Genomic DNA, 25,394 nt, shown 5'->3' on the forward strand with positions numbered 1-25,394 from the left:
TTGGGGCAGGGTTTGTTTTTTTACAGCAATTTTACCACTATATATACAGTATGTATACACACACGTATAAAATACTCTTTTTTTTTTACAAACGAATTGATGTCAAGTAGTTATGAAAAGCTAAGAAAAGTTGTGTATTTGTGTATTTTTTTACTTTCTCGTATACGGAGTGTAGAGGAAGTATTGTAATCGTGCAAAAAATCGAATTTTTTTTTAATCTAGAAGAGCTGTGTCTGTGTGTCTGTGAAAACGATAACTTGAGTACCGTTACAGCTAGGTTGATCAAATTTAATATATTAGTATTATATCAAATTTGTAGTTCGGTATCAACGTTTCAGCAAATTCCGATGACCGGAAGTGGAACTTATTCTACTTTTGGTTTATCAAAAGCCTATAATTTGAGTACTGTTTCAGATAGCTAGACGAAATTTCACATATAAGAAAAAGACATAATTCTCTGCCTTCTGTTAAATTTTGAGCAATTTCCGTTTACCGGAAGTTGTACTTCCGATTATCAAAAATACATATGAATTTATAAAGTGCTAGTATTCCGCACTATTATACACAGATTGCTTGCTGTTCACTTGGTGCGCAATCCTTTTTTCTACGAGATATAAAAATGTAAGTATGCAAAAGTTGATACAAAATTATGGCTATATCCCGAGTTACCATTCCCTATAGTGTAGTGTTATATTAGAAAATTCGAGAAAGTTTAGGGGAGATCACTTTATTTGTAAGAAGTAACACTAGATTTTTTTTTTGTAAGAAGTAAAATGATGTCTCAGTATACGGGAGAACAAAATGGTTCAGTATTAAATGGAAAACATTGTTCCAACATTGGAAGGGACATTAAGGTACATAATATTTCAGCATGGGGTAGGGGGAGGGGGTGGGAACATAACGTTTTCAAAATTCCATGGAACACTCTGCTTTAATATTCGAAGGAACGTGTTTCAAATTTGAAGGGGTTGGGGAAACATGTTTTATCACTGGGGTGGTGGTGGGGGGGGGGGGTGGAAGGAGGGTGGACATAGTATTGCAATATTGAAGGGGGTAGGAGGACATAATGTATGTATTGTGAGGTTTGGGGAGCATGTCTCATGATGGGGTTGGGATGTGGGGGTGGGGGGGGGGGGACATAATGTATGTATTGTGAGGTTTGGGGAACATGTCTCATCATGGGGTTGGGATGTGGGGGTGGGGGGGGGGGGACATAATGTATGTATTGTGAGGTTTGGGGAACATGTCTCATCATGGGGTTAGGATGTAGGGGGGGGGGGGTGATATAATGTTTGACAAATAAAGTTTGAAGCCCTGATATAATGTTTGACAAATAAAGTTTGAAGCCCTGATATAATGTTTGACAAATAAAGTTTGAAGCCCTGAGTGTGATTGACATCTGGACCAGCCAAAAAACACGGTGGATAAGACAGTCTCAGTGACAGGCTAGAAAAAATGTGACACGTGTTAAAAAACACATGAATGGGGGCGCGGCTGTGCACATGCGCAGAGAAGATGAAGGCCGGTAATTGGATGAGGTGAAACAGAGTTGTCGGCCACATGCTAACAGCCGGCTCGGCTAACCAGGTTTTCGGCATGTCCTGTGCCAGATCAGATCTAGGGGAGCTAAGTAGATCTAATAGGGGAGGTAAGATAATACAGGGGAGATTAGCGAGATGACGTGGAGAGGGGGGTAATGAGATGTGAGGAGACAGGGGACAGTAAACAGGCGGTGTTTGTGGGGCGAGATGAGAAATATGGCGGCCATAGTTTCACAGTTTGATAGGTCGACTTGTTAAATATGACAGCAATCATGGACAGTCCTGTTGGTCTACTTGTTAAAATATGACAGCATTCATGGACAGCCCTGTTGGTCTACTTGTTAAAATATGACAGCATTCATGGACAGCCCTGTTGGTCTACTTGTTAAAATATGACAGCATTCATGGACAGCCCTGTTGGTCTACTTGTTAAACTATGACAGCCCACATTAACAGCTCTGTTGGTCTATTAAAGTAGTCTAAATCTCCTTTCGAATGTGACTATCCATGGGGCAAGCAAAGTAGAGTTCGCGTGTTTCTGTGATCTTGGCACATGAATGGATTGTGTGGTGAGCATTATGCCCAGCCGCCTTTACTTTACCGAATGTGAGGCAGGTACCCATCGGAGCTGGGTGGACTCATGGACGTTCTTTTAACGTGAACAGGGATTCAAACTTTCTGGTTAGCAGTCGTATGCTCTACCATTCGACCACGCCGTAACCACAAGTAGTCAAATGCTAGCCTACAGTTTCCACTCAAAGTAGAAACTCCCCACCCAAACAATCGCCCCTACCTGTCCAATTTGAAAAATCCCCCCTCCCTACCCCCACGTTCTTCCGTCCATCTCTGTCGATGACGTAGATGAATGACCTCATACAGGACATTTCTGAACATAAGATGAATCTTGATGGGAGAAAACAGATTTGTGTTCATACACTGACAATAGCTGTTTGGTTCACATAGACTGACAATAGCTGTTTGGACCACATACACTGACAGTAGCTGTTTGGTAGACATACACTGACAATAGCTGTTTGGTTGACATACACTGACAATAGCTGTTTGGTTCACATACACTGACAATAGCTGTTTGGTTGACATACACTGACAATAGCTGTTTGGACCACAAACACTGACAATAGCTGTTTGCACCACATACACTGACAATGGTTGTTTGGTAGACATACACTGACAGTAGCTTAATGCTTGACCCCCAAAACCGATTGTTGACATACAACGCCCGCACCAGTGATGATATACTTGATATACAATTCCCCCAGCAGTGATGATATACTTGATATACAATTCCCCCAGCAGTGATGATATACTTGACATACAATTCCCCCAGCAGTGATGATATACTTGACATACAATGCCCCCAGCAGTGATGATATACTTGATATACAATTCCCCCAGCAGTGAAAATATACTTGACATACAATTCCCCCAGCAGTGATGATATACTTGACATACAATGCCCCCAGCAGTGATGATATACTTGATATACAATGCCCCCCCCACCCAGTGATGATATGCTTGATATACAATGCACCCCCCCCACACACACACACTAGTGATGATATACTAGTGATACAATGTGATACTCTACAGATCACGTGACGCATCACATATCACGTGACAGTTTACGTAGCCCATTCTTGACCACGTAACACGTCACAGACCACGTGACACGTCACAGACCACGTGACACGACACAGACCACGTGACACGTCACAGACCACGTGACACGTCACAGACCACGTGACACGACACAGACCACGTGACACGTCACAGACCACGTGACACGTCCCAGACCACGTGACACGTCCCAGATACCATAATTGACCGAGCTTCTCTTGTCGTCCCACCAGGCAGACGGTGAGTCACAGAACAGCTTCAAGAAGGTGGCGGTGGTGGAGAACTTCTTCCAGATCATCTACAGCGTGCACGTCGAGATGGACGGGAGGGGCGGGAAACATGCGGGGCAGAAGAGGACCTACAGGGCGGTAAGTTGACGGGGGGAGGGGGCTACAGGGTGGTAAGTTGTTGGGGGAGGGGGCTTCAGGGCGGTAAGTTGACGGGGGGGGGGAGGGGGCTACAGGGTGGTAAGTTGAGGGGGGAGGGGGCTACAGGGTGGTAAGTTGAGGGGGGAGAGGAGGGGGCTACAGGGCGGTAAGTTGAGGGGGAGGGGGCTACAGGGCAGTAAGTTGACGGGATTGGGGAGAGGGGATACAGGGCGGTAAGTTAGGGAGTGGGGGGGGGGGGGCTACAGGGTGGTAAGTTGAGGGGGTTGACGGGGGGGAGAGGGGCTTCAGGGTGGTAAGGTGGGGGGTATAGGGCGGTAAGTTGACGGGGGTAGGGTGGTAAGTTGGGGGTGGCGAGGGGAGGGTGGTAAGTTGGGGGGGGGGGGTGGCGAGGGGAGGGTGGTAAGTTGACGGGGGGGGGGGGTGAGGGAGAGGTGACTACAGGGTGGTATGTTGGGGGGGGGGGGGGGTTCTACAGGGGGTTGGGCCTACAAGGTCCAAAGCTAGGAGAGAAAGCAGTGGAACAATTGTGTGGTAAGTTGGGCTAGGGGGGTGGGCCTACATGGTTTAAAATGTGTATGGGGGGGGGATAGAAGCTGCCCCACATCTTTAATTCTGTTTAAGTGATATCCATGACGTTCCTGCTTTAACGTGATCCGTCATTTCTGTGACGTCATTTTTATATTCACTAACGTCTTTTAAATGACATTATTAGGCGAAGGGTGAAAATTGTGATTTAATCCTGTACTGTATGAGTTACTGATGAGAGATGCTTCGTGGTGTACAACAATGTATACTATATACACTTCTCTACTTCCTACCTCTATGCTGTATACCACAATACACTTCTCTACTTCATACCCCTATTACTGTATATCACAAATACTTCTCTACTTTGTACCTATATACTGTATACCACAATGTACTTCTCTATACCTCTATACCGTACACTACAATACACTTCTCTATACCTCTGTACTGTACACCACTATACACCTCTGTACTCTACACTCCAATGTTGTTGTAATTTCCCTTTTGGCACAGCCTCAGCTCCATCTTGTCCCGGTACTTTCCCTCATCCCCCCCCCCCCCCCAACTATCGCCGAGGGACCGTCCATCTCACACTCTGAACGCCAGTATCATCAAACTAAACTTGATTTTTTTCTACCATGATTTTTAACCCCCCTCGTTTTTTTTTCTTTTGGACCAAATTTCCCCCGCCATCTACCGTCCTGGAATTGTCGTCCCATAAGGGTTAAAACCCCAAGTAAATCCGGCCTGGGACTTTATTTCGCAGGGCAATTTTCTGCCCTAACACCGTCTGTCGGGTGGAGCTCTCTAATTGGACCAAATTGATGGCATCAGTGCGTCCCGATACCTTGCTCTATTACCTCCCCTGTCTCCTGATTACTCCCCCTGGGCCGGCTTCCGCCATTTTGGACTATGAATTTCGGGATATTCCTTGATTTGGTTGGTGAAAATGGTTTCAGTGCGAGACACGGGCTAGGGGCGCAGGTTGATGCTCTACTCTCTGATTCCGTTAGACGGGTCCCTCGGCCGGGGGTTGTGCGTGACCCATAGAACAGAGCAGAACAGGACAGGACAGAACAGAACAGAACAGAACAGAACAGGACAGGACAGAACAGAACAGAACAGAACAGAACAGAACAGAACAGAATATTGTTATATCAGAACCATTTTAAGTTTTCAGAAAATATTATAGTGTCTCAAAGTTACCAACCCGTATGTTTTTAAAAAAATTGCCAGCCCGACTATGTAGAGTTTAGAGAAACCAACCAAAATCTTGGTGTTGTGGTGTGGAAAACTTGTAACGTTTTCTCGAGGCTTTTAATCAGCAAAAAACACGTGTGCTCACTATACTGTTTACAGAGGATTACTTCACAGTTTCAGCACCTCTTCTTCATTGATTTGAACATCACTCATGTCTACTTGCATTCAAGTTCCGCTTGAAGATTTAAAGAACAGCTACTCTGATTTATGCCATACAATACTAGTGGTTGTTCCCCTTGAGGTAACTTACATCTAGAATCTAGATATAGCATCAGAAAGGTAATAACAGTCGGTTGAAGGGAAGACACTGATTTTGTTACCGAAGCAAGCCCTAGATAATTAATTAATCAGTCAAATAATTTTTAAGCTTAACTGTTGCGTGGTAAGTTTTTATCGCTACAAGGGAAGCTATTACTATGTTTGATATATATATATATATATATATATATATATATATATATATATATATATATATATATATATATATATATATATGTCTTTGTGTAGAACTTATGTTTATAACTACAAATGAAAGCGGGTTTATGAAATGACTTCGGTAGAACACTAAAAAAAAAGATTTATTTTTTTGAGGATCAATTTCCATTGTGTTACTGAATGAGGAGGGAGTGAAAAGGGGGGGAGGGGTAAGGGCGGAAATGGGTTTTATTTTCTTTTTTCTTCTGAAAAGCTAGGGAAGGAAAAAAAAAACTAGTGGGGGAACCCATGGTTAGAAAAATGGAATATAAACAAAATTTGGTGTAATCAAATGACGAAGCCCCTGAGTCGGACGGGTAATGAAGAGATCAAAGACCTTGACCTACAAGTTCCATGGCTCGGGGAACCCAGGCATGGGCGGCGCTGGTGGGCTTTAAGGGGGGGGGCGGTGATATGTGGCGTGGGCAGCAGGTTGGTGGGGTGGCATGGGTAACAAGGTAGGGTAGGGGGGGGGATAGCGCGAGGCAAGGGCAACAGGAAGGTGGGGGGGGGGGGGGGGGTTGGAATGGGGGCTACATTAATGTAGGGTGTGGTTGGAGTGGGCTACAGAAAAAAGGGGGGTAATCCCTCTAACTAATCTGCATATATCAACAACACACCTTTATTCCACCATTTTAGCCAACATCCCCTGAACTTATATCTTACAACCCCCCCCCCCCACCTAACCCAAAATATCCATCCTCATACAGCCCCCCCCCCCCCCCCCCCAGTCTAGCCACACCACTCCCACCCATGCTTCTCTCTAGATAACCCCCCTCCAGTTTCCCCTCTGTTGATGCCTATCTGGTGATGATCCAAGTATCGAGTGGATTAATCACAGACTCACCCACTCTCCTCACCACACCGCTAGTTGCCTGGTTTCAGATCTCACTCCTGGCACCAGTCGTGATATCATCTCAACACATCTGTTGTAACATCAACACATCTGTTGTAACATCAACACACCTGTTGTAACATCAACACATCTGTTGTAACACCAACACATCTGTTGTAACATCAACACATCTGATGTAACATCAACACATCTGTTGTAACATCAACACATCTGTTGTAACATCAACACATCTGTTGTAACATCAACACATCTGTTGTAACATCAACACATCTGTTGTAACATCAACACATCTGTTGTAACATCAACACATCTGTTGTAACATCAACACATCTGTTGTAACATCAAAACATCTGTTGTAACATCAACACATCTGTTGTAACATCAACACATCTGTTGTAACATCAACACATCTGTTGTAACATCACTCCAACATATCTGTTGTAACATCATTCCAACACATCTGTTGTAACATCAACACATCTGTTGTAACATCAACACATCTGTTGTAACATCACTCCAACACATCTGTTGTAACATCAACACATCTGTTGTAACATCAACACATCTGTTGTAACATCAACACATCTGTTGTAACATCACTCCAACACATCTGTTGTAACATCATTCCAACACATCTGTTGTAACATCAACACATCTGTTGTAACATCAACACATCTGTTGTAACATCAACACATCTGTTGTAACATCAACACATCTGTTGTAACATCAACACATCTGTTGTAACATCAACACATCTGTTGTAACATCACTCCAGCACATCCGTTGTAACATCACTCCAACACATCCGTTGTAACATCACTCCAACACATCTGTTGTAACATCAACACATCTGTTGTAACATCAACACATCTGTTGTAACATCAACACATCTGTTGTAACATCAACACATCTGTTGTAACATCACTCCAACACATCTGTTGTAACATCACTCCAACACATCTTCTATATCACCGTAACACATCTGTTGTAACATCACTTCAAAACATCAGTTCTAAACATCATTCAAACACATTACATCAAGAAATCACAGGAACTCATCATTTAAAACACAATTTAATCAAATTATTTGGACACATAACTTTAACACATCGATTGAGCACATTACTGATAATCAACAAAACGGTTGAAATAGCAGGTCAGGTAGAGTTCAACAAAGGAACGTGCTACGGATTAGAAACCGGGGTAGGGAGTTAACAATTTGCCAGCTAGTACTTGTCTGCCCTACCACCCCACCCCACCACGCCTCGTGTATACTGTAAGGCTTACAGTGTGAGCAATCCACTTTATGAAACCCAAGTGAAACGCACCATTACAATATTTACATGACAAGATCTGCATATTTCTGTTGATAATAACACCCGGTGCGGTAACTGAGGGTGACTCACCACCTTCCCCCCTCCCCCTCCCCAGCCCCCCACCCCTCCCTCCCTCCAACAGGATTAGTGTCACTCCTACCACCTACTATTTTTTTTAAACTATTTTTTTTAACTGGGTTAAAAATTGTTATGACTGATTTTTTAAAAATTCGGCATCACCCGTACCAAATCGCATTGCCACCCCCCTCCCCACACCCACACCTCCTACCACCCCCGCGCTTTGTGACACTACTGTAACAAAGGCATAACCTACTCTAACGCAGAAAGCTGCACCTTGTTATGATCAGAGCCTGTATAGGCCATCACGTGCAGGCTGCTGGAGGCTGTTTAACACCCACTGTGTAACCCCCCCCCCCCCCCCACCGCAGCCTTGATCCCCTGTTCACGTGACAGCTAAAATTTATGTTGTGACATGGATTCTAATCCCCCCTAAACTGGCGTTAATAAAAAAAAATGTTTTATTTAATCGATTTTTTATTGCTTAACATTTACAAGGCGGTAATTGAATTCGGATTAAACACCTCGACAAAAATTAAAGGCTAACCTCCCCCTCCCCCACTCCCACCCTTTCATCAACCCCCACCCTCTCCCTAATTCTAAAGAAGATATCGAGTCAATACAGTTAAAGACAAGAGCTAGAGATTTGACTAAAGCACAAGTAAAGTAGAATTGGTTGACTACTACAAAGATAATAAGTCATCGGCCGCTGCAAGGGACGTAACCAAGTTTAAACAACTTGCTAATGATTGCAAATTATCCCCTAGCGGTGTTTAAATAAATGAGTTATCTTTCTTTGAAAAGGGCATGATAAAAATTACCCCTATCAATCGTTTTGTTCTGGCGATTACTAAATATCAGAGGACAAATGCTGTGGGTGTTAAGTTGTGAACCAAATGTGTCTGTAATAGCGAGTTTATTGATTTAAAAAAAAATCATTTCATTTTGGACAAAATATACGTAGGTCTAAATTAAAATATAATTAGGCTTATAATATAATTAGGCCTATGACTATTAAAGTTAGTATACAATGATTTTATTTTGTGCTGCAAAAGCTCCTACAACTATTGATTAATTATTTACTTAGTTAAATCGAGCAAATGGAGGAAGTCGAATTGGGGGGGGGGGGGTGGGGGTCTGTCTTTGGACAATTTAAAAAAATATTTTTTTCTTGAGACACGAGAGAGGTTAGGGTATGAGAATGTATTTAAACTTATACTTTAATATTATTAGAATTTTTAAAAAAATAGAAAATAAAACGGAGCGGGGATGGAGTGGGTAGCTGTGTGACGTTATTTCAAGGAGGTTTAAGCTTTTTTTGGGGGACCATATGTGACCACATTGGGTAAAGAGGGTTTGGATACAAATCGATTGTCATCTGACTAAACTTACAGCCACCTATAGTATGTCAACCCTTAACATACTTCCCCAATGAAAACCTAGTCCAATCTTAGCTCTCTTCCCCCACTAAACATCTAACCTGACCTAACTCCCCCCCCCACTAAACATCTAACCTGACCTAACCCCCCCACTAAACATCTAACCTGACATAACCCCCCCCCCCCACTAAACATCTAACCTTGCCTACCCCCCTCACTAAACATCAAACCTGACCTAACTTCCCCCCCCCCCCACAGTAAACATATAACCTAACCTAACTCCCCCTCCCCCCCCCCACTAAACATATAATCTAACCTGACCCCCCCCCTCACTAAACATCTAACCTGACCCCCCCCCCCACTAAACATCTAACCTGTCCTAACCCCCCGCTAAACATCTAACCTGACCTAACCCCCCACTAAACATCTAACCTGACCTAACCCCCCACTAAGCATCTAACCTGACCTAACCCCCCCCCCACTAAACATCTAACCTTACCTACCCCCCCCCCCCCCCACGAAACATCTAACCTGACCTAACCCCCCATTAAACTTCTAACCTAACCTACCCCCCCCCCCCCCCCCCACACACACTAAACATCTAACCTGACCCCCACTAACCATCTAACCTGACCTAACCCCCCACTAAACATCTAAAATGACCTAACCCCCCACTAAACATCTAACCTGACCTAACCCCCCAGTAAACATCTAACCTGACCTAACCCCCCACTAAACATCTAACCTGACCTAACCCCCCCCCCCCCACCCGACTAAACATCTAACCTGACCCCCCCCCCCTCCCCCCACTAAACAACTTACCTGATCCCCCCACTAAACATCTAACCTAACTCCCCCGTCCCCCACTAAAAATCTAACCTGACCCCCACTAAACATCTAACCTAACTCCCCCGTCCCCCACTAAAAATCTAACCTGACCCCCACTAAACATCTAACCTAACTCCCCCGACCCCCACTAAAAATCTAACCTGACCCCCACTAACCATCTAATCTAACCTAACCTGACCCCACCCCCCACACCCCCCGCCCGTCCCCAGATTGCCGAGATGTACTCCTTCCTACCCCGTGAGGCGGTGACCAGGTTCCTAATGTCTTGCACAGATTGTCAGAAGAGGATGAACCTCTCGCTCGAGTCTAACAACAACCTGTCGTCTGCTGAGGACAGGAACAGCCAACAGGTGAGGACACTGTCTGCAAGTGAGACTCAATACAATAGTCTGATATGGCGGGGGGGGGGGGGGGAGAGTCAAATAGTCAGACACGATTGTCTGATAATTGGGAAAGGGGGGGGGGGGCAAATAGTGAGACATGATTGTCTGATAATTGGGAAGGGGGGGGGGCAAAAGGCGAGACTCACTAGTCTGACAATTGGGGGCAACAAGTGAGACACGATCGTCTGATTTTGAGAGGGGGCAAAAAAGAGACTCACTAGTCTGATTATTGGGGGGGGGGGGGAGTAAGACTAACTAGTCCGATAATTGGTGTGGGACAAAAGTGAGGCTTTTGATGTTTAGGGAGGGGGGGGGGGCAAAAAGTAAGACACGGGGGCGACAAATAAATGAGACAGTAACAGCGAGAGTAAAGTGAAATACAAAAAGTATCCTCAAAAGTGAGACCAAAAATACACACACAAGTGATCTAAAAAGTGAGACAAAAATACACACACAAGTGAGCTAAAAAGTGAGACAAAAAAATACACACACAAGTGAGCTACAAAAGTGAGACCAAAAATACACACACAAGTGAGCTAAAAAGTGAGATCAAAAATACACACACAAGTGAGCTAAAAAGTGAGACAAAAATACACACACAAGTGAGCTATAAAAGTGAGACCAAAAATACACACACAAGTGAGCTAAAAAGTGAGACAAAAATACACACACAAGTGAGCTATAAAAGTGAGACCAAAAATACACACACAAGTGAGCTAAAAAGTGAGATCAAAAATACACACACAAGTGAGCTAAAAAGTGAGACCAAAAATACACACACAAGTGAGCTATAAAAATGAGACCAAAAATACACACACAAGTGAGCTAAAAAGTGAGACCAAAAATACACAAATAAGTGAGATACAAAAGTGAGACAAAAAAAAACAGACCAGTGAGCTACAAAAGTGAGATTCTGTAAGGACACACGGTGAGACTCAAGTAGTGCAGTAAAGTGAGAAGGAAAAGGTTGACACAGTCAAGAGATAAAGTAATAATTGTGAAACATTAAAACTAGACCAGAGTTTATTCCAGGTATCTCCGCCCCCCCCCCCCCCCCACGAAGTGGTATTTATATAGTAAATATATATTTATATCAGTGTCTGCCCCCCCCCCCCCCACCCCCCCACCCCCCCCACCCCCCACCCCTTAAAATTTATTCCGCCCCCGAAAACATCAAGTGCCCCCTCCCGAAGAAAAAAGTTGAAAGAAAGTTGACAGAAGTGAAACAATAGTAGTAAGTCTGATAGACTCTTATAAAGACATGCTTTATTAAGTATTTTTAATAAAGATTTGCTTAATTAAGTTTTTGGGAAATTTATTCCGTTTCAGGAAGACATTTTCATCTCGGTGACGTCACAAAGCGGCGCGGCCAGGACGACGTCACACAATGGCGGGAGACTGTCCGGCAAGTCGTCTGCTAGCCCGGAGATTGAGAGGGATGAGGTGAGTACAAATATGATACTGTGTAGCCAGGCTACCTGTAGCTCTCATACCTGTAGCCTGCTATCTGTAGCCTGTTAACTGTAGCCCTGCTAACTGTTGCCTGAGTGCCTCTAGCCCTGGTACCTGTAGCCAAGATACATGTAACCAGGCTACCTGTAGCTAGACTACCTCTAACTTTTGTCTAGGCTTTCTATAGTATGCCAAATAGGTGTATACATAATCTTAACCCTAACCCAAACCCCTATCACACAAAAGAAATGTCAACTAACCTCTGGCTAAACTTAACCTAACCACGAGAGAAATGTCAACTAACCTCTGACTAAACTTAACCTAACCACAAAAGAAATGTCAACTAACCTCTGACTAAACTTAACCTAACCACATAAGAAATGTCAACTAATCTCTGGCTAAACTTAACCTAACCACAAAAGAAATGTCAACTAACCTCTGACCAAAGTTAACCTAACCACAAAAGAAATGACAACTAACTTCTGACCAAAGTTAACCTAACCACAAAAGAAATGTCAACTAACCTCTGGCTAAATTTAACCTAACCACAAAAGAAATGTCAACTAACCTCTGGCTAAAGTTAACCTAACCACAAAAGAAATGTCAACTAACCTCTGGCTAAAGTTAACCTAACCACAAAAGAAATGTCAACTAACCTCTGGCTAAAGTTAACCTAATCACAAAACAAATGTTGGTAACGATATTTTGTTAGGTTTGCTTGAGTTGAAATTTCTTGATGCCCCAGCTGGTAGATAGATAAAACCAAAGCTGGATGACCTTGAGATAGATAAAAACAAAGCTCCGTGACCTTGAGGTTTTCCCCATTGATTGAACGGTCACGTATCTGTGAACAGGAAGTTCACCTGTAGTCATTAGCAGGTAGTCAGTTTAGCAGGTAATATGATGCGGGTAGTGAGTCTAGCAGGTAGTATGGTGTAAGTGGCACCAAGTGGGTTAACCTGTCGCCAGTGACAGGTAGCTTTGGGTTCAGTAGTCTTTGAATTAAAGTTTAATTACTAATCTAATGTCTAGCTAAATTAATATGAATTATTCTTGCATTATCATCGGAGACGAATGTATGTGGGAAGTTAAAAGTGGTTCAAAACTGAGTTACAAGATTTTCCATAAACCCACAAACACACAAGCGAGCAAATAAGCAAACAAGCAAACAAACAAACAAACAAATAAACAAAAACAAATAAGGCAGCCATTAAGAGCTAAAAATAAAAGCCTATAATTATGATCACACTTTTCGGACAACAGGAATGAACGAGGTGTGTGTGTGGGGGAGGGGGGGTCTAAAAAGGTCACATGTGACATCCTGTAGCCCCCAGTTGAAATGTCACACTTGATACGGAAGCCGACACATACTCGCACTCTAGGTTTTCGGTTTGCCTGGTGATATGTAGTGCTTTAGTGCCACCGTTTACTGATTGGGTACATACAAATGTATGGCCGATTTAAGGCCGATGTCTGAACAATGGATGACTGTATGAAAATGTATGCGAGTGTTCATATACAATTCATAGGTTACATTACATGACATGAAGTACACATCTACAGGACATAATGTTCAGATCTACTCGACATAATGTACACAAATACACGAACTATTATACACATCTACACAACATAATGTACACATGTACACAACAGTTGATACACAACTATCAGAAAGAGTACACACTTGTACAACACAATTTACTTGGTTGTCGTAAAGGTAATGTGGATGTTGTTGTGTGGTCGTGTGGATGTTGTTGTGTGGTCGTGTGGATGTTGTTGTGTGGTCACGAGGATGTTGTTGTGTGGTCGTGTGGATGTTGTTGTGTGGTCGTGTGGATGCTGTTGTGTGGTCGTGTGGATGTTGTTGTGTGGTCGTGTGGATGTTGTTGTGTGGTCGTGTGGATGGATGTTGTTGTGTAGTCGTGTGGATGTTGTTGTGTGGTCGTGTGGATGGATGTTGTTGTGTGGTCGTGTGGATGTTGTTGTGTGGTCGTGTGGATATTGTTGTGTGGTCACGTGGATGTTGTTGTGAGGTCGTGTGGTGGATGTTGTTGTGTGCACGTGTGGCGAATGTGGTGGGGTAAGAGAAGAACCAACATATGGGACAAGAATGTAAAAACTTGCACCCAGCACAAAACAAAATGTTTTTTTTTGTTGTCGTCGCAGCACCCTCCACCCTACATCGACCTCATGCGACATGGGCCCCTTCAATCCATCCCCCTCCACATCGACCTCATGCGACTACGCCCCCCCCCCCACCCCCACACACAAACAAAACGTCTCGCTTGGCCCGCGCGCAGCCCCGTGCTCATACATGTATTGTAGCGTTTTATTTCACGTGTCGGTGAGTCGACCCCGCCGTGCACGTGCCTGTGTGTGAGAGGTCACAGCTGCTACCTGCTCTTCCCCATCTCAAAATGGCTTGGTGATCCTTGTCGGTACAAAACCGTTAACCTCCCCCCCCCCCCATCCTCCCCCACGAACCCCATCTCCAAATAGCTCGGTGATCCTTGTCGTTATAAAATCGTTGAGGTTACCCCTCCCCTCCCCTCCCCCCATCTCAAAATGGCTCGGCGATCCTTACTGTTAAAGACCCGTTATGTCCACCCCACCACCCCACCTTCTCCCTACCACCTCCCCCCCCATCTCAAAATGGTTTGGTGATTATTGTCGTATCAAAATTGTTTAGGTGCCCCCCTCCCTACCTTCCCCCTCCCCCCCCCCCCCTCCATCCAGCCCCCAACCGTAGGCTGAAGTGGACTTTGACCAAGTAGAGTTTCATCAATGACTCCAGATGTTTGTAGAAACAAATTAGGACTTTTTGTTTTAACTGGGGCATGGTGTGTAGACTTGACTTGGGACTGCCTAGATTTTCTTTGTCCTCGTCTAGATGGTATTGGTGGTGTGGGGGAGTTTGTGTGTGGGGTGGTTTGTGTGTGGCTGGTGGTGTGGGTTAGTTTGTGTGTGGTTGGTGGTGTGGGGTAGTTTGTGTGTGGGGTAGTTTGTGTGTGGCTGATGGTGTGAGATGGTTAGCGTGGAGCTGGTAGTGTGGGTTAGTTAGTGTGTGGCTGGTGGTGTGGGGTAGTTAGTGTGTGGCTGGTGGTGTGGGGTAGTTGGTGTGGGGTAGTTAGTTTGTTGCTGGTGGTGTGTGGGGTAGTTTGTGTGTGGCTGATGGTGTGGGGAAGTTAGTGTGTGGCTGGTGGTGTGGGGTAGTTGGTGTGGGGTAGTTAGTTTGTGGCTGGTGGTGTGTGGGGTAGTTTGTGTGTGGCTGATGGTGTGGGGAAGTTAGTGTGTGGCTGGTGGTGTGGGGTAGTTTGTGTGTGGCTGATGGTGTGGGGTAGTTGGTGTGGGGTAGTTAGTTTGTGGCTGGTGGTGTGTGGGGTAGTTTGTGGCTGGTAGTGTGGGGTAGTTAGTGTGTGACTGGTGGTGTGGGGTAGTTAGTGTATGGGTGTTGGTGTGTGATAATTCTAGTTAACACATTAAACTTACTTGGGTATTTTTCTGTTGATATGGGATGTTTATGTATTCATACATGTGATTTAATGATATTATATGTTATTAAAATGATGTCAATGTTATAATACGTTGTCATGGTGATGTCTATAAGATTGCTTTCACCTATTTCCTCTACCACGGCGAGTCAAACAGTACCATAGACTTAGTATAGAGAGAAATCATAGGTCATCATGTATAAATTGTACTTGATAATTGGGTCAAGGTTAATCTAATTATAGTACGACAGCTCTTGTTAAAGCCTGCTTTAAGTACATTGTCTACACCCCTCCCCCCCCCCTACACACACTATGTCCGACTTAATAGGAGGGTGAGTAATTGTTAGTCTGATCCTCTGTTGAAAAACACCTCCACTGAACTATACTGTAGAGTTAAACCAACGGACGTTCAATACGTTACAAAATGTACTCTAATTATTGTTATATCGTATAGAAAAGGAATATAAAAGGTGTTGGTTTAATTATTCTTGTCGAGTGGGGGGGGGGGGGGGGGGGGTAGCTAGACAAAATAAAATGATGTGCATGGTCTGTTAGTTTGTACTACAGTAATGTAGCATTGGAAACCAGATGGCCAGAGGACGATATGGCCTAGTTTGTAAGGGCCACTGGAGTTTTTTTTAACTGACATTCATCCGAGCGTGTCATGTCATGTCACACACCAAGACCACGCCCACCTCCACTAACGTGACGACGTGATCCATCACCACGTGACAAAAAAGAAACCGATATACAAACATGCCACGTCCAGTCCAACGTGTCCTTCAACCCCATCCCCCACCCCTAGTCTGATACCACCCTTCCTCCAACACCACATTTGGCACACGACTAACATATCCCCTCCACCCCCACCCCATCCCTGATCTCATGTTCCCCACCTCTCAAATCGTTCCCCCTCCCCCGCCACCCCCTCCTTCACTTCAACCCACCATGAATGAGCTGTATAAAATGAACTGCCATTTTCTTCGCCCCGCCCCTTCCTTAACCCTCGTCTCTAATCACCAATGTATAATTGTATATGAGAACAGCCCTAGTGTTTATCTCCCCTTCGATTCCCCATTGTTCAAAAAAACGAACTTTAAACCCACAAGCTTTTTAATTCCTACAATATCATTGTCAACCTTGCCTATTCGTTGACCTGAAACCACCCCACCCTCACCCCGTCCCACCTTTACCTACCTTTCAACCCCCTTCCACCCTCTACCGCCGAACCCTCGACCTCGTCTCACCCCGCCTCGTTACGTCACCAGCACGAGCGAGCGGGACGGTGTCGGTGTCCACACACCGAGACGAGTCCCCCAGACGCACCACGTGGTCCCGTACCGAAATCGGCGAGCACATGGCGAGCGTGCTGGTTGGTCGCGGGGAACAAAAGGGGGACAACTCGGTGGTTGTACAGTCTCCTCTGCTTTATCTACTTCTGAAATGTCTTCTTCTTTATGCATGTCTGTAATAGCTCTTGATCTATTACACACTATTTCTATCACATCATCTAGTTCTCTCAATACATTTCCATGATCTCGTCGGGGTTGTTCATTTTCTTCGTCCCATGCTTCTAATGCTTTTTCTATGTCTCTGTCAAATCGAGTGTTTGCCCAGGCTATCTGCTTCTTCATCTTCTTAATGCCTTGCGCCCTCGCTAGTGCTAGATATTCTTCAAAACATAACATTTTGATATATTTTCTATGACATAAAATATAAATTCATTAGTTGACAATAGATAAATGTTAATTAATTTACAATACCCTTTCTTGTATTCTGGCTTTGTTCAGTTGATTAGAGACATCTAGTAATCCAAGAAAAGTTCATAGTACATATATAGTACAAAAATAGTTCACTTTGTTGATTCCAAAAAGTTAGAAAAATTAAAATAGTTCTAGTAGCCTGTTACAGAGTAGAAATTTGTCCAGTTTTAGATAAGACATCTTTAGGAACAGTTTAGGAACAGTTACAAAAATAAACTTGATCTGCTAAATCCAAACAGTAGAAAAACTTGAACAGCTAATCCATATAGAAAAAACTTGAACAGCTAAATCCAAACAGTAGAAAAGAAACACTAAGACTTGATCGGCTAAATCCAAACAGAAAAAACACACAGACGATATTTACTCGACATTGGTGAGACAATATCGAAATAAGGTGATAAAAATTATCACGTTGATGACTTGACTTGAACAAAACGTCTGACTTGACTACAGCAACCCTTCTGACTTGAGTGTAGATAGATGACTTTCAAGAACTTGACGTACTTGGTAAACAGTGGAAGACCACAGACTGTAATATCTCCATTTCTGACATATGTAGCACCAATTCTTCAACCACTTGTGACATCATAAGTAACAGTAATACAATGTAGCAACATCACTTTATTGCCTCCACTTCTGACACCATATGTAACAACATGAATTCTTTGTTGTTATTGTGGGTTCTTCAATATACTCATACGAGCAACAGTAGTTGTGAAACAATAACTTTATTTACACTTTGTACAGAGAATTAATAGACCCATAGTAAATCCATGGTCACAACTGGTATAAGTACAATCACAGTCAAGAAACAAAGTGTCGTAGTAACATCCTACATTCACAGCCACAGTCCTCAGGTTCAAGTTCTAGCACACAACACCCGTTCACCTTTTTGCTCTCCCTTTTATTCACCACTTTCTCTCCCCTTACGTACATGAGCGATCTCACCCAAAAGCATGAAACAACACATGACGATCGCTCAGACAGTCCTTCCGCTAGCCAGGTACTCTTCATTCATGCAAAACACAATATAATAAGGATACATAATTATACAGTCTGTGACACGTCCCCCCTTCAATTAAAATTTTGTGTAACAAAATTTATAAATACAATATTGGTAGGGCAGGATCATGTGCCAGACAACAAAATTTTTATACATCTCAAAAAACATGGAAAAATACATTCTTTGTAGACTAATGCACAAGCATTATGTGTAATGTATTCAAATATGAGAAAGAAAAACATTTCAATTACCAAGTAATTGTATAAACAAGACAAATGAGTTTAGTGAATTACCAAACTATAATACATAGTTGAAATTATCAAAGACTTAATTCAACTCATGAATTAAATAATTATATCCTATGTAGTAAAAAACTTCCTTAGCATCAAGGCATGTTATTACGACGCATGATTAATATACTTTGTTGTCTCCCCTAGTTGACCCATTTCAGACAAATCTAGGTCACAACACAACAACATTGCCTTTCACAGGTATGGCTAACACACAATTCATCATTGAGACTTCCGTCTTATTGTTATGCGGAATAATAGTCTCTAACTTTTACTTGATTTACTTTATTCACTGTTAATTAATAGTATAGAATAGGTTTAACATAATACAGTTTACAATCTTTTGAAATAGTACACAATTTATATTACTGATACAAATTGTTTGATATTTATATATTACAGTTACAGACTGTATAATATTAATAAACTGTAAATTGATAATTTAATCTTAGCACCCTCTATAGCATGAGTAATCGTTCTCGTGCAGTTGACGATGACCTGTATGCCATCTCTCCCTCAAATTGTAGCTTTTAGCTGTGCTACCATAATCATTTCCTAGATTTCGTGTAACTTGTGTTACTTCATTTGTTTTAATATTCTCCTCTGGTTTCTGAACAACGTCAGTGGTTATCTTGCTTTGTGTATGTTGGTTTGGTTCATCAACCAACTCAATATAAATATTATGGCATTGCTTTGGCCTCTCATAATATGTGTTGCGTCGGTAACTTCCATTAGTATACCTATTCACACTTTTGTTATTCTGATTTGAAGTTGATACATTTCTTAAATTACTGTATTTCTCACATGACTTTCTGTGTACATAATTGTTTCTTCTCTGATTTGCCAACCTATGCCAACATTGATTTTGGTAATGACCTGTTTTTCCGCAGTAAAAACATCTAGATTTTGGCTTCTTATAAACATGGTGACTGTATTCATAGTTTGCTAAATTTCTTTTTCTTTCATTCTGTGCATTAATGACATTAATGACATTCTTATTAACATGTTGACTGTATTCATAGTTTGCTAAATTTCTTTTACTTTCATTCTGTGCATCAATGACATTGTAGTTTCTAGTTACTGTTTCATCTTTCTTAACTTCCTTGTGCTTCTTTATTGATTCTAATTCACACATAAATTTCTGTGTTAATTTCTCCATTTCTTTGTTAAATTTATTCTTGAGTTCTAGTATATCTTCTTTATAGTTTGACTCCAGATTTCTAAGTAACTCCTCAATAGGTACGTTCTCTTCATTGTGGCTTATTAAGTTCACTGATTCATTAATCATCATTAGTTTATCATGATTCCTGCCATTCTCCGATGGACTTATTAAATCATCACTGCCATTGACTGATGGGCTTATTAAATCATTTTGACTACCATTCTCTGATGGACTTGTTTCTTGTTGACTGCCATTCTCTGATGGACTTGTTTCTTGTTGACTGCCATTCTCTGATGGACTTACGATACAACTTTCAATAATATTCTCGTGTACCTGCGTATCATTTAATAAAGAGTCAATCTTAAGACATTCTAATGTATCTGTCACCTTTAAATCATTATTAAGTTCAACCTCTGTTTTATCCTTGGGTTTCAATTCTTCCTGGACTATGTTACTCTGTTCTTCATTCCAAAGGTTGCCAATATTTACTTCTTCAAGTTCTGCTTTAAATTCTGTCTGTTCACTTTCTAATTTTGGTTCATTTGTGTCTGTTATAGCTTTCATTTCTAATAGTTCTTGTTCATATGCTAGTTCATGTAGGCCAACTTGTTTTTCCATAGTTTCAGCCCTATTATCTGCTCTCTGTTTTCTGTTTCTTTTTTTCCGCTTTCCTTTTGGTTGTACAGTCTCCTCTGCTTTATCTACTTCTGAAATGTCTTCTTCTTTATGCATGTCTGTAATAGCTCTTGATCTATTACACACTATTTCTATCACATCATCTAGTTCTCTCAATACATTTCCATGATCTCGTCGGGGTTGTTCATTTTCTTCGTCCCATGCTTCTAATGCTTTTTCTATGTCTCTGTCAAATCGAGTGTTTGCCCAGGCTATCTGCTTCTTCATCTTCTTAATGCCTTGCGCCCTCGCTAGTGCTAGATATTCTTCAAAACATAACATTTTGATATATTTTCTATGACATAAAATATAAATTCATTAGTTGACAATAGATAAATGTTAATTAATTTACAATACCCTTTCTTGTATTCTGGCTTTGTTCAGTTGATTAGAGACATCTAGTAATCCAAGAAAAGTTCATAGTACATATATAGTACAAAAATAGTTCACTTTGTTGATTCCAAAAAGTTAGAAAAATTAAAATAGTTCTAGTAGCCTGTTACAGAGTAGAAATTTGTCCAGTTTTAGATAAGACATCTTTAGGAACAGTTTAGGAACAGTTACAAAAATAAACTTGATCTGCTAAATCCAAACAGTAGAAAAACTTGAACAGCTAATCCATATAGAAAAAACTTGAACAGCTAAATCCAAACAGTAGAAAAGAAACACTAAGACTTGATCGGCTAAATCCAAACAGAAAAAACACACAGACGATATTTACTCGACATTGGTGAGACAATATCGAAATAAGGTGATAAAAATTATCACGTTGATGACTTGACTTGAACAAAACGTCTGACTTGACTACAGCAACCCTTCTGACTTGAGTGTAGATAGATGACTTTCAAGAACTTGACGTACTTGGTAAACAGTGGAAGACCACAGACTGTAATATCTCCATTTCTGACATATGTAGCACCAATTCTTCAACCACTTGTGACATCATAAGTAACAGTAATACAATGTAGCAACATCACTTTATTGCCTCCACTTCTGACACCATATGTAACAACATGAATTCTTTGTTGTTATTGTGGGTTCTTCAATATACTCATACGAGCAACAGTAGTTGTGAAACAATAACTTTATTTACACTTTGTACAGAGAATTAATAGACCCATAGTAAATCCATGGTCACAACTGGTATAAGTACAATCACAGTCAAGAAACAAAGTGTCGTAGTAACATCCTACATTCACAGCCACAGTCCTCAGGTTCAAGTTCTAGCACACAACACCCGTTCACCTTTTTGCTCTCCCTTTTATTCACCACTTTCTCTCCCCTTACGTACATGAGCGATCTCACCCAAAAGCATGAAACAACACATGACGATCGCTCAGACAGTCCTTCCGCTAGCCAGGTACTCTTCATTCATGCAAAACACAATATAATAAGGATACATAATTATACAGTCTGTGACATATATATATATATATATATATACTCAAAAATATTCATTCCCACAAACCTACATTTTGAATTAGGGATAGTTTTAACATATATACCACTCCCCCCCCCCCCCACCACGCCATCACCATTTGCGACCAGTGTGAGCATGAATAAGACCAGGTAAAACACATGACGTCAAATGTACCTATTTATAGTTTCCGTGGTCAACACTCAGGTGTCGACATACTTACACAGGTGAGAACAGGTGACCAATGGAGAAGTTTATTTGTATACATAGTCTACGGTGGTCGACACGCGCTAATTACACACGTAAATTAGCCGACTGACCATCCAGCTTAAAACAGAATTAAAATTCTTGACCCAGTGACCCAGTTTTATGGATCACAACACAAGTGGCGAATATTGTGTGTATTTTTCTGTATACTTATCTGACCCCTCTTTTGATACCTTACATTTTTCTTAAGTATTCGACATTATCGTAATAATGAGTTGATTTTAAGGGTTCGATAGTTATTTAGTGATACACTTCACTTTTCTTGTGTATTTGATATCTAAGTACATGTTTTAATGTTTTATACTTCTTAAAGTGTTCGATACTAAAGTAAAAAATATCTTACACGCATTCACTTCTTAAATAATTTAGTGTACAATTGATTTTTCTTATTTATTTACTATTTAATCATTGAAAGTTGATTAAGATTTTAGATTGTTGATGTGACTTGGTGTTAAAGACATTTAGGAGACATTTGACATGTGTACGTATTTAGGAGACGTCAGTGGACATTTACATTTTTATTATTTTGTACTTGGATATTTTTGTTGAAGTTGTGTATTAAGGTGATATTTTAAAGTTTATGGTTGATAATATGGCATTCTTGCTTTGTAAAAGAACGCAGATGTGAAAACTACTTAACCAAATGAAAGAGAACGTTTCACATATCTGTTTATTTAAATAAAAATCTGCGTTGTGAAAAAATCGGTAACTGTTTGATAATCATTGTATTGTGACTTGTGGTATAAGGGTCATTGTAATGGTGACTCTATTAGGATGACTAGCGAACTTAGTCACCATTTTCTAGTTTATTAATTTTTACTTAAAAATTATGATGCCATAGAAATCAGCTCCTGCACAAAGCAGAAAAGTCGTGTACAACACTCGTAGTATTTTAGGGTTATAGTCCGAATACCAAAAAGAACCTTTAAAATACTTGTTTGGTCCTGTAAGGTTTATGAATGTGAACATTGTCTACTCACGTCAGTTCTATGTCCTACCTGTTTATACAGATACGTTACTTACTTACTTGTATGTCCGACCTGTGTGTACAGGTACGTCAGTTCTATGTCCTACCTGTTTATACAGGTACGTTACTCACTTACTTCTATGCTCTATAACCTGTGTATTCAACTCCATCATGCCTTCATAGCCAACCACTTAGTCGAAGTCTTGGTCTGTGTGTGTGTGTTTAAGTGAGAGAGTATGTGTGTGAGCGGTCATCAGCGCGTGTCTTGACCAGCCTGGATCCGCCTACCAAATGTGATGATTGAAGGAAACATTGTCGTTGAGACGTCATACGTCCGCCCATACATCCCCCCTAACGCTCCTTGTTACAGTGAATTATGTTACAGTTATGTTACACTTCACTAGTCCGACACAGCTGACCACACAACAAACATTGACATAGACCTTACCATCTCAATACAATACAACAAACATTGACACAACATAGACCTTACCATCTCAATACAACACAAAAAACATTGACACAACATAGACCTTACCATCCCATCACTAGCCGAAACAATACTTTCAATTATACCGGTTTATTAATTATTTTATTTAGTTCAATATATTATGGTATATTTCCTGTAAATAAATATCAAACGTAAATAAGGTTTTAAAGTGCTTTCAAGTTATTCTTATTTTTTTTCTTACAACTAAGCGGGAGTGGGGGAACGGGGATGGGGGGGGGGGGGGGGGGGGGTTCTTCCATATCTGTAATTGTTACCAATCTGTTGAAGGAGATTTAAAAAAAATCATGTAGGGTATGGAAGAATACACAGGGGGAATACAAAGGTGGAACATGATGTTTAAGGAGAATATGACAGTCTAGGAACTGGCTTTTAACTACAAAACGATAATTGCCGGTTATTAAGTGTGTATACGTGAGGGTGGAAGTGGGGGGGGGGGGGGGGGAAGGGGGGAGAGAACCGAAACAAAGAATTATCTATCCTAACAAAGATCTGAGGCTGGAGACTTTCTTTATTCCAGCTCATTGGACGACACTGTCGAAAGTCTGATGTATATAAATATTATATACATACACACACACACACACATATATATATATATATATATATATATATATATATATATATATATATATATATATATATATATATATATCCTACTGGCATTTTATCTACTCAGATCTGTAGAACTACTTCTTTATTTGATAATTTGTTTGCGCAGATGTGATAATGCCCGATCGTCAAAAATATCACATGTATGTAACACTGTCCATTAGTCATCAGTTACCTGGACAGTATTCTGTGTGGTCAGTGTTTTAGTCTGGCCAGTGTCTGGTCAGTATTCGGTCAGTGTTAATCTATGCTAGTTTTGATAAAACATGTTCAAGTGCCCTGACCACACGCTTCACACACTTGTATACCATATACACCTATATACATCACACACTTGTATAAAGCCCACATACTTATATACATAGTTACATACATATATATATATATATATATATATATATATATATATATATATAGTTATATATATATAGTTATATATATAGTTATATACCCCCAGACTCTCAACAGTGTCGATGAAATGTATTCTGCCAATACAAAGACACACACACACACACACAGTCGTTTATTGTTCACACACACACCATTAACACTAAGTACGACCATTTCTCCCGCCCTCAATTCCCCCCCCCCCCACACACACACTCTCCCATCTTTCAAAAACAGTTTCAAGTGGGCATAAATTATACACCAAGTTTTAAGCGTGAGTCGTGCGCCCCTCGCCCCGACTCCCCCCCCCCCCCCGGCTCCCCCACACAAACCGTCGTGCGACAGTTGGACTGTGCACCATTCCAATAGCGCCTTGGAGACTTATCAATTATTTCGCTACCCCCTCGGCCATTAGTGCAGCCCAGTTGTGGTGAGTCAATGGGAGGGGGTGGCGGGGTCTAGGGGGTGGGGTAAGGTGACGGAGGCGGGGGTAGGGTGACGGAGGCGGGGGTGATGTTGTTGTAGATAAATTGAGGCAAGATCGACAAACAGGGGCAGTCTGGGTGTAAATATATTTATATTCACACGTATTTGTTTTGTAACACATTTCGTATGTGTGTATTCTTGTTTGTGTGTGTGTGGAACTGTGCGTGCTTATGTTGTTTACCCCTTACCTGAAAAGTTAGCACTTTAATGTCATCAGTAG

The 25,394-nt window shown here is 41.5% G+C and overlaps 1 protein-coding gene across 1 annotated transcript in view; it reads left to right on the top strand.

Annotated features, from left to right (window-relative positions):
• The first annotated feature begins 1,933 nt into the window (after positions 1-1,933).
• LOC131936479 (nucleolar protein 4) overlaps positions 1,934-25,394 on the top strand; it is an 83,513-nt gene continuing 60,052 nt past the window's right edge. Inside the window, exons 1-4 of the mRNA XM_059293494.1 lie at positions 1,934-1,957; positions 3,413-3,547; positions 10,518-10,658; positions 12,021-12,134. Of these exons, the coding sequence (XP_059149477.1) occupies positions 1,934-1,957; positions 3,413-3,547; positions 10,518-10,658; positions 12,021-12,134 (414 nt within the window). The remainder of the gene's footprint in view (positions 1,958-3,412; positions 3,548-10,517; positions 10,659-12,020; positions 12,135-25,394) is intronic.

Source organism: Physella acuta, unplaced genomic scaffold (genome assembly GCF_028476545.2).
Source record: "Physella acuta isolate Inbredline_101_S28 unplaced genomic scaffold, ASM2847654v3 ptg000178l, whole genome shotgun sequence".
Classification (NCBI taxonomy): Eukaryota; Metazoa; Mollusca; class Gastropoda; family Physidae; genus Physella; species Physella acuta.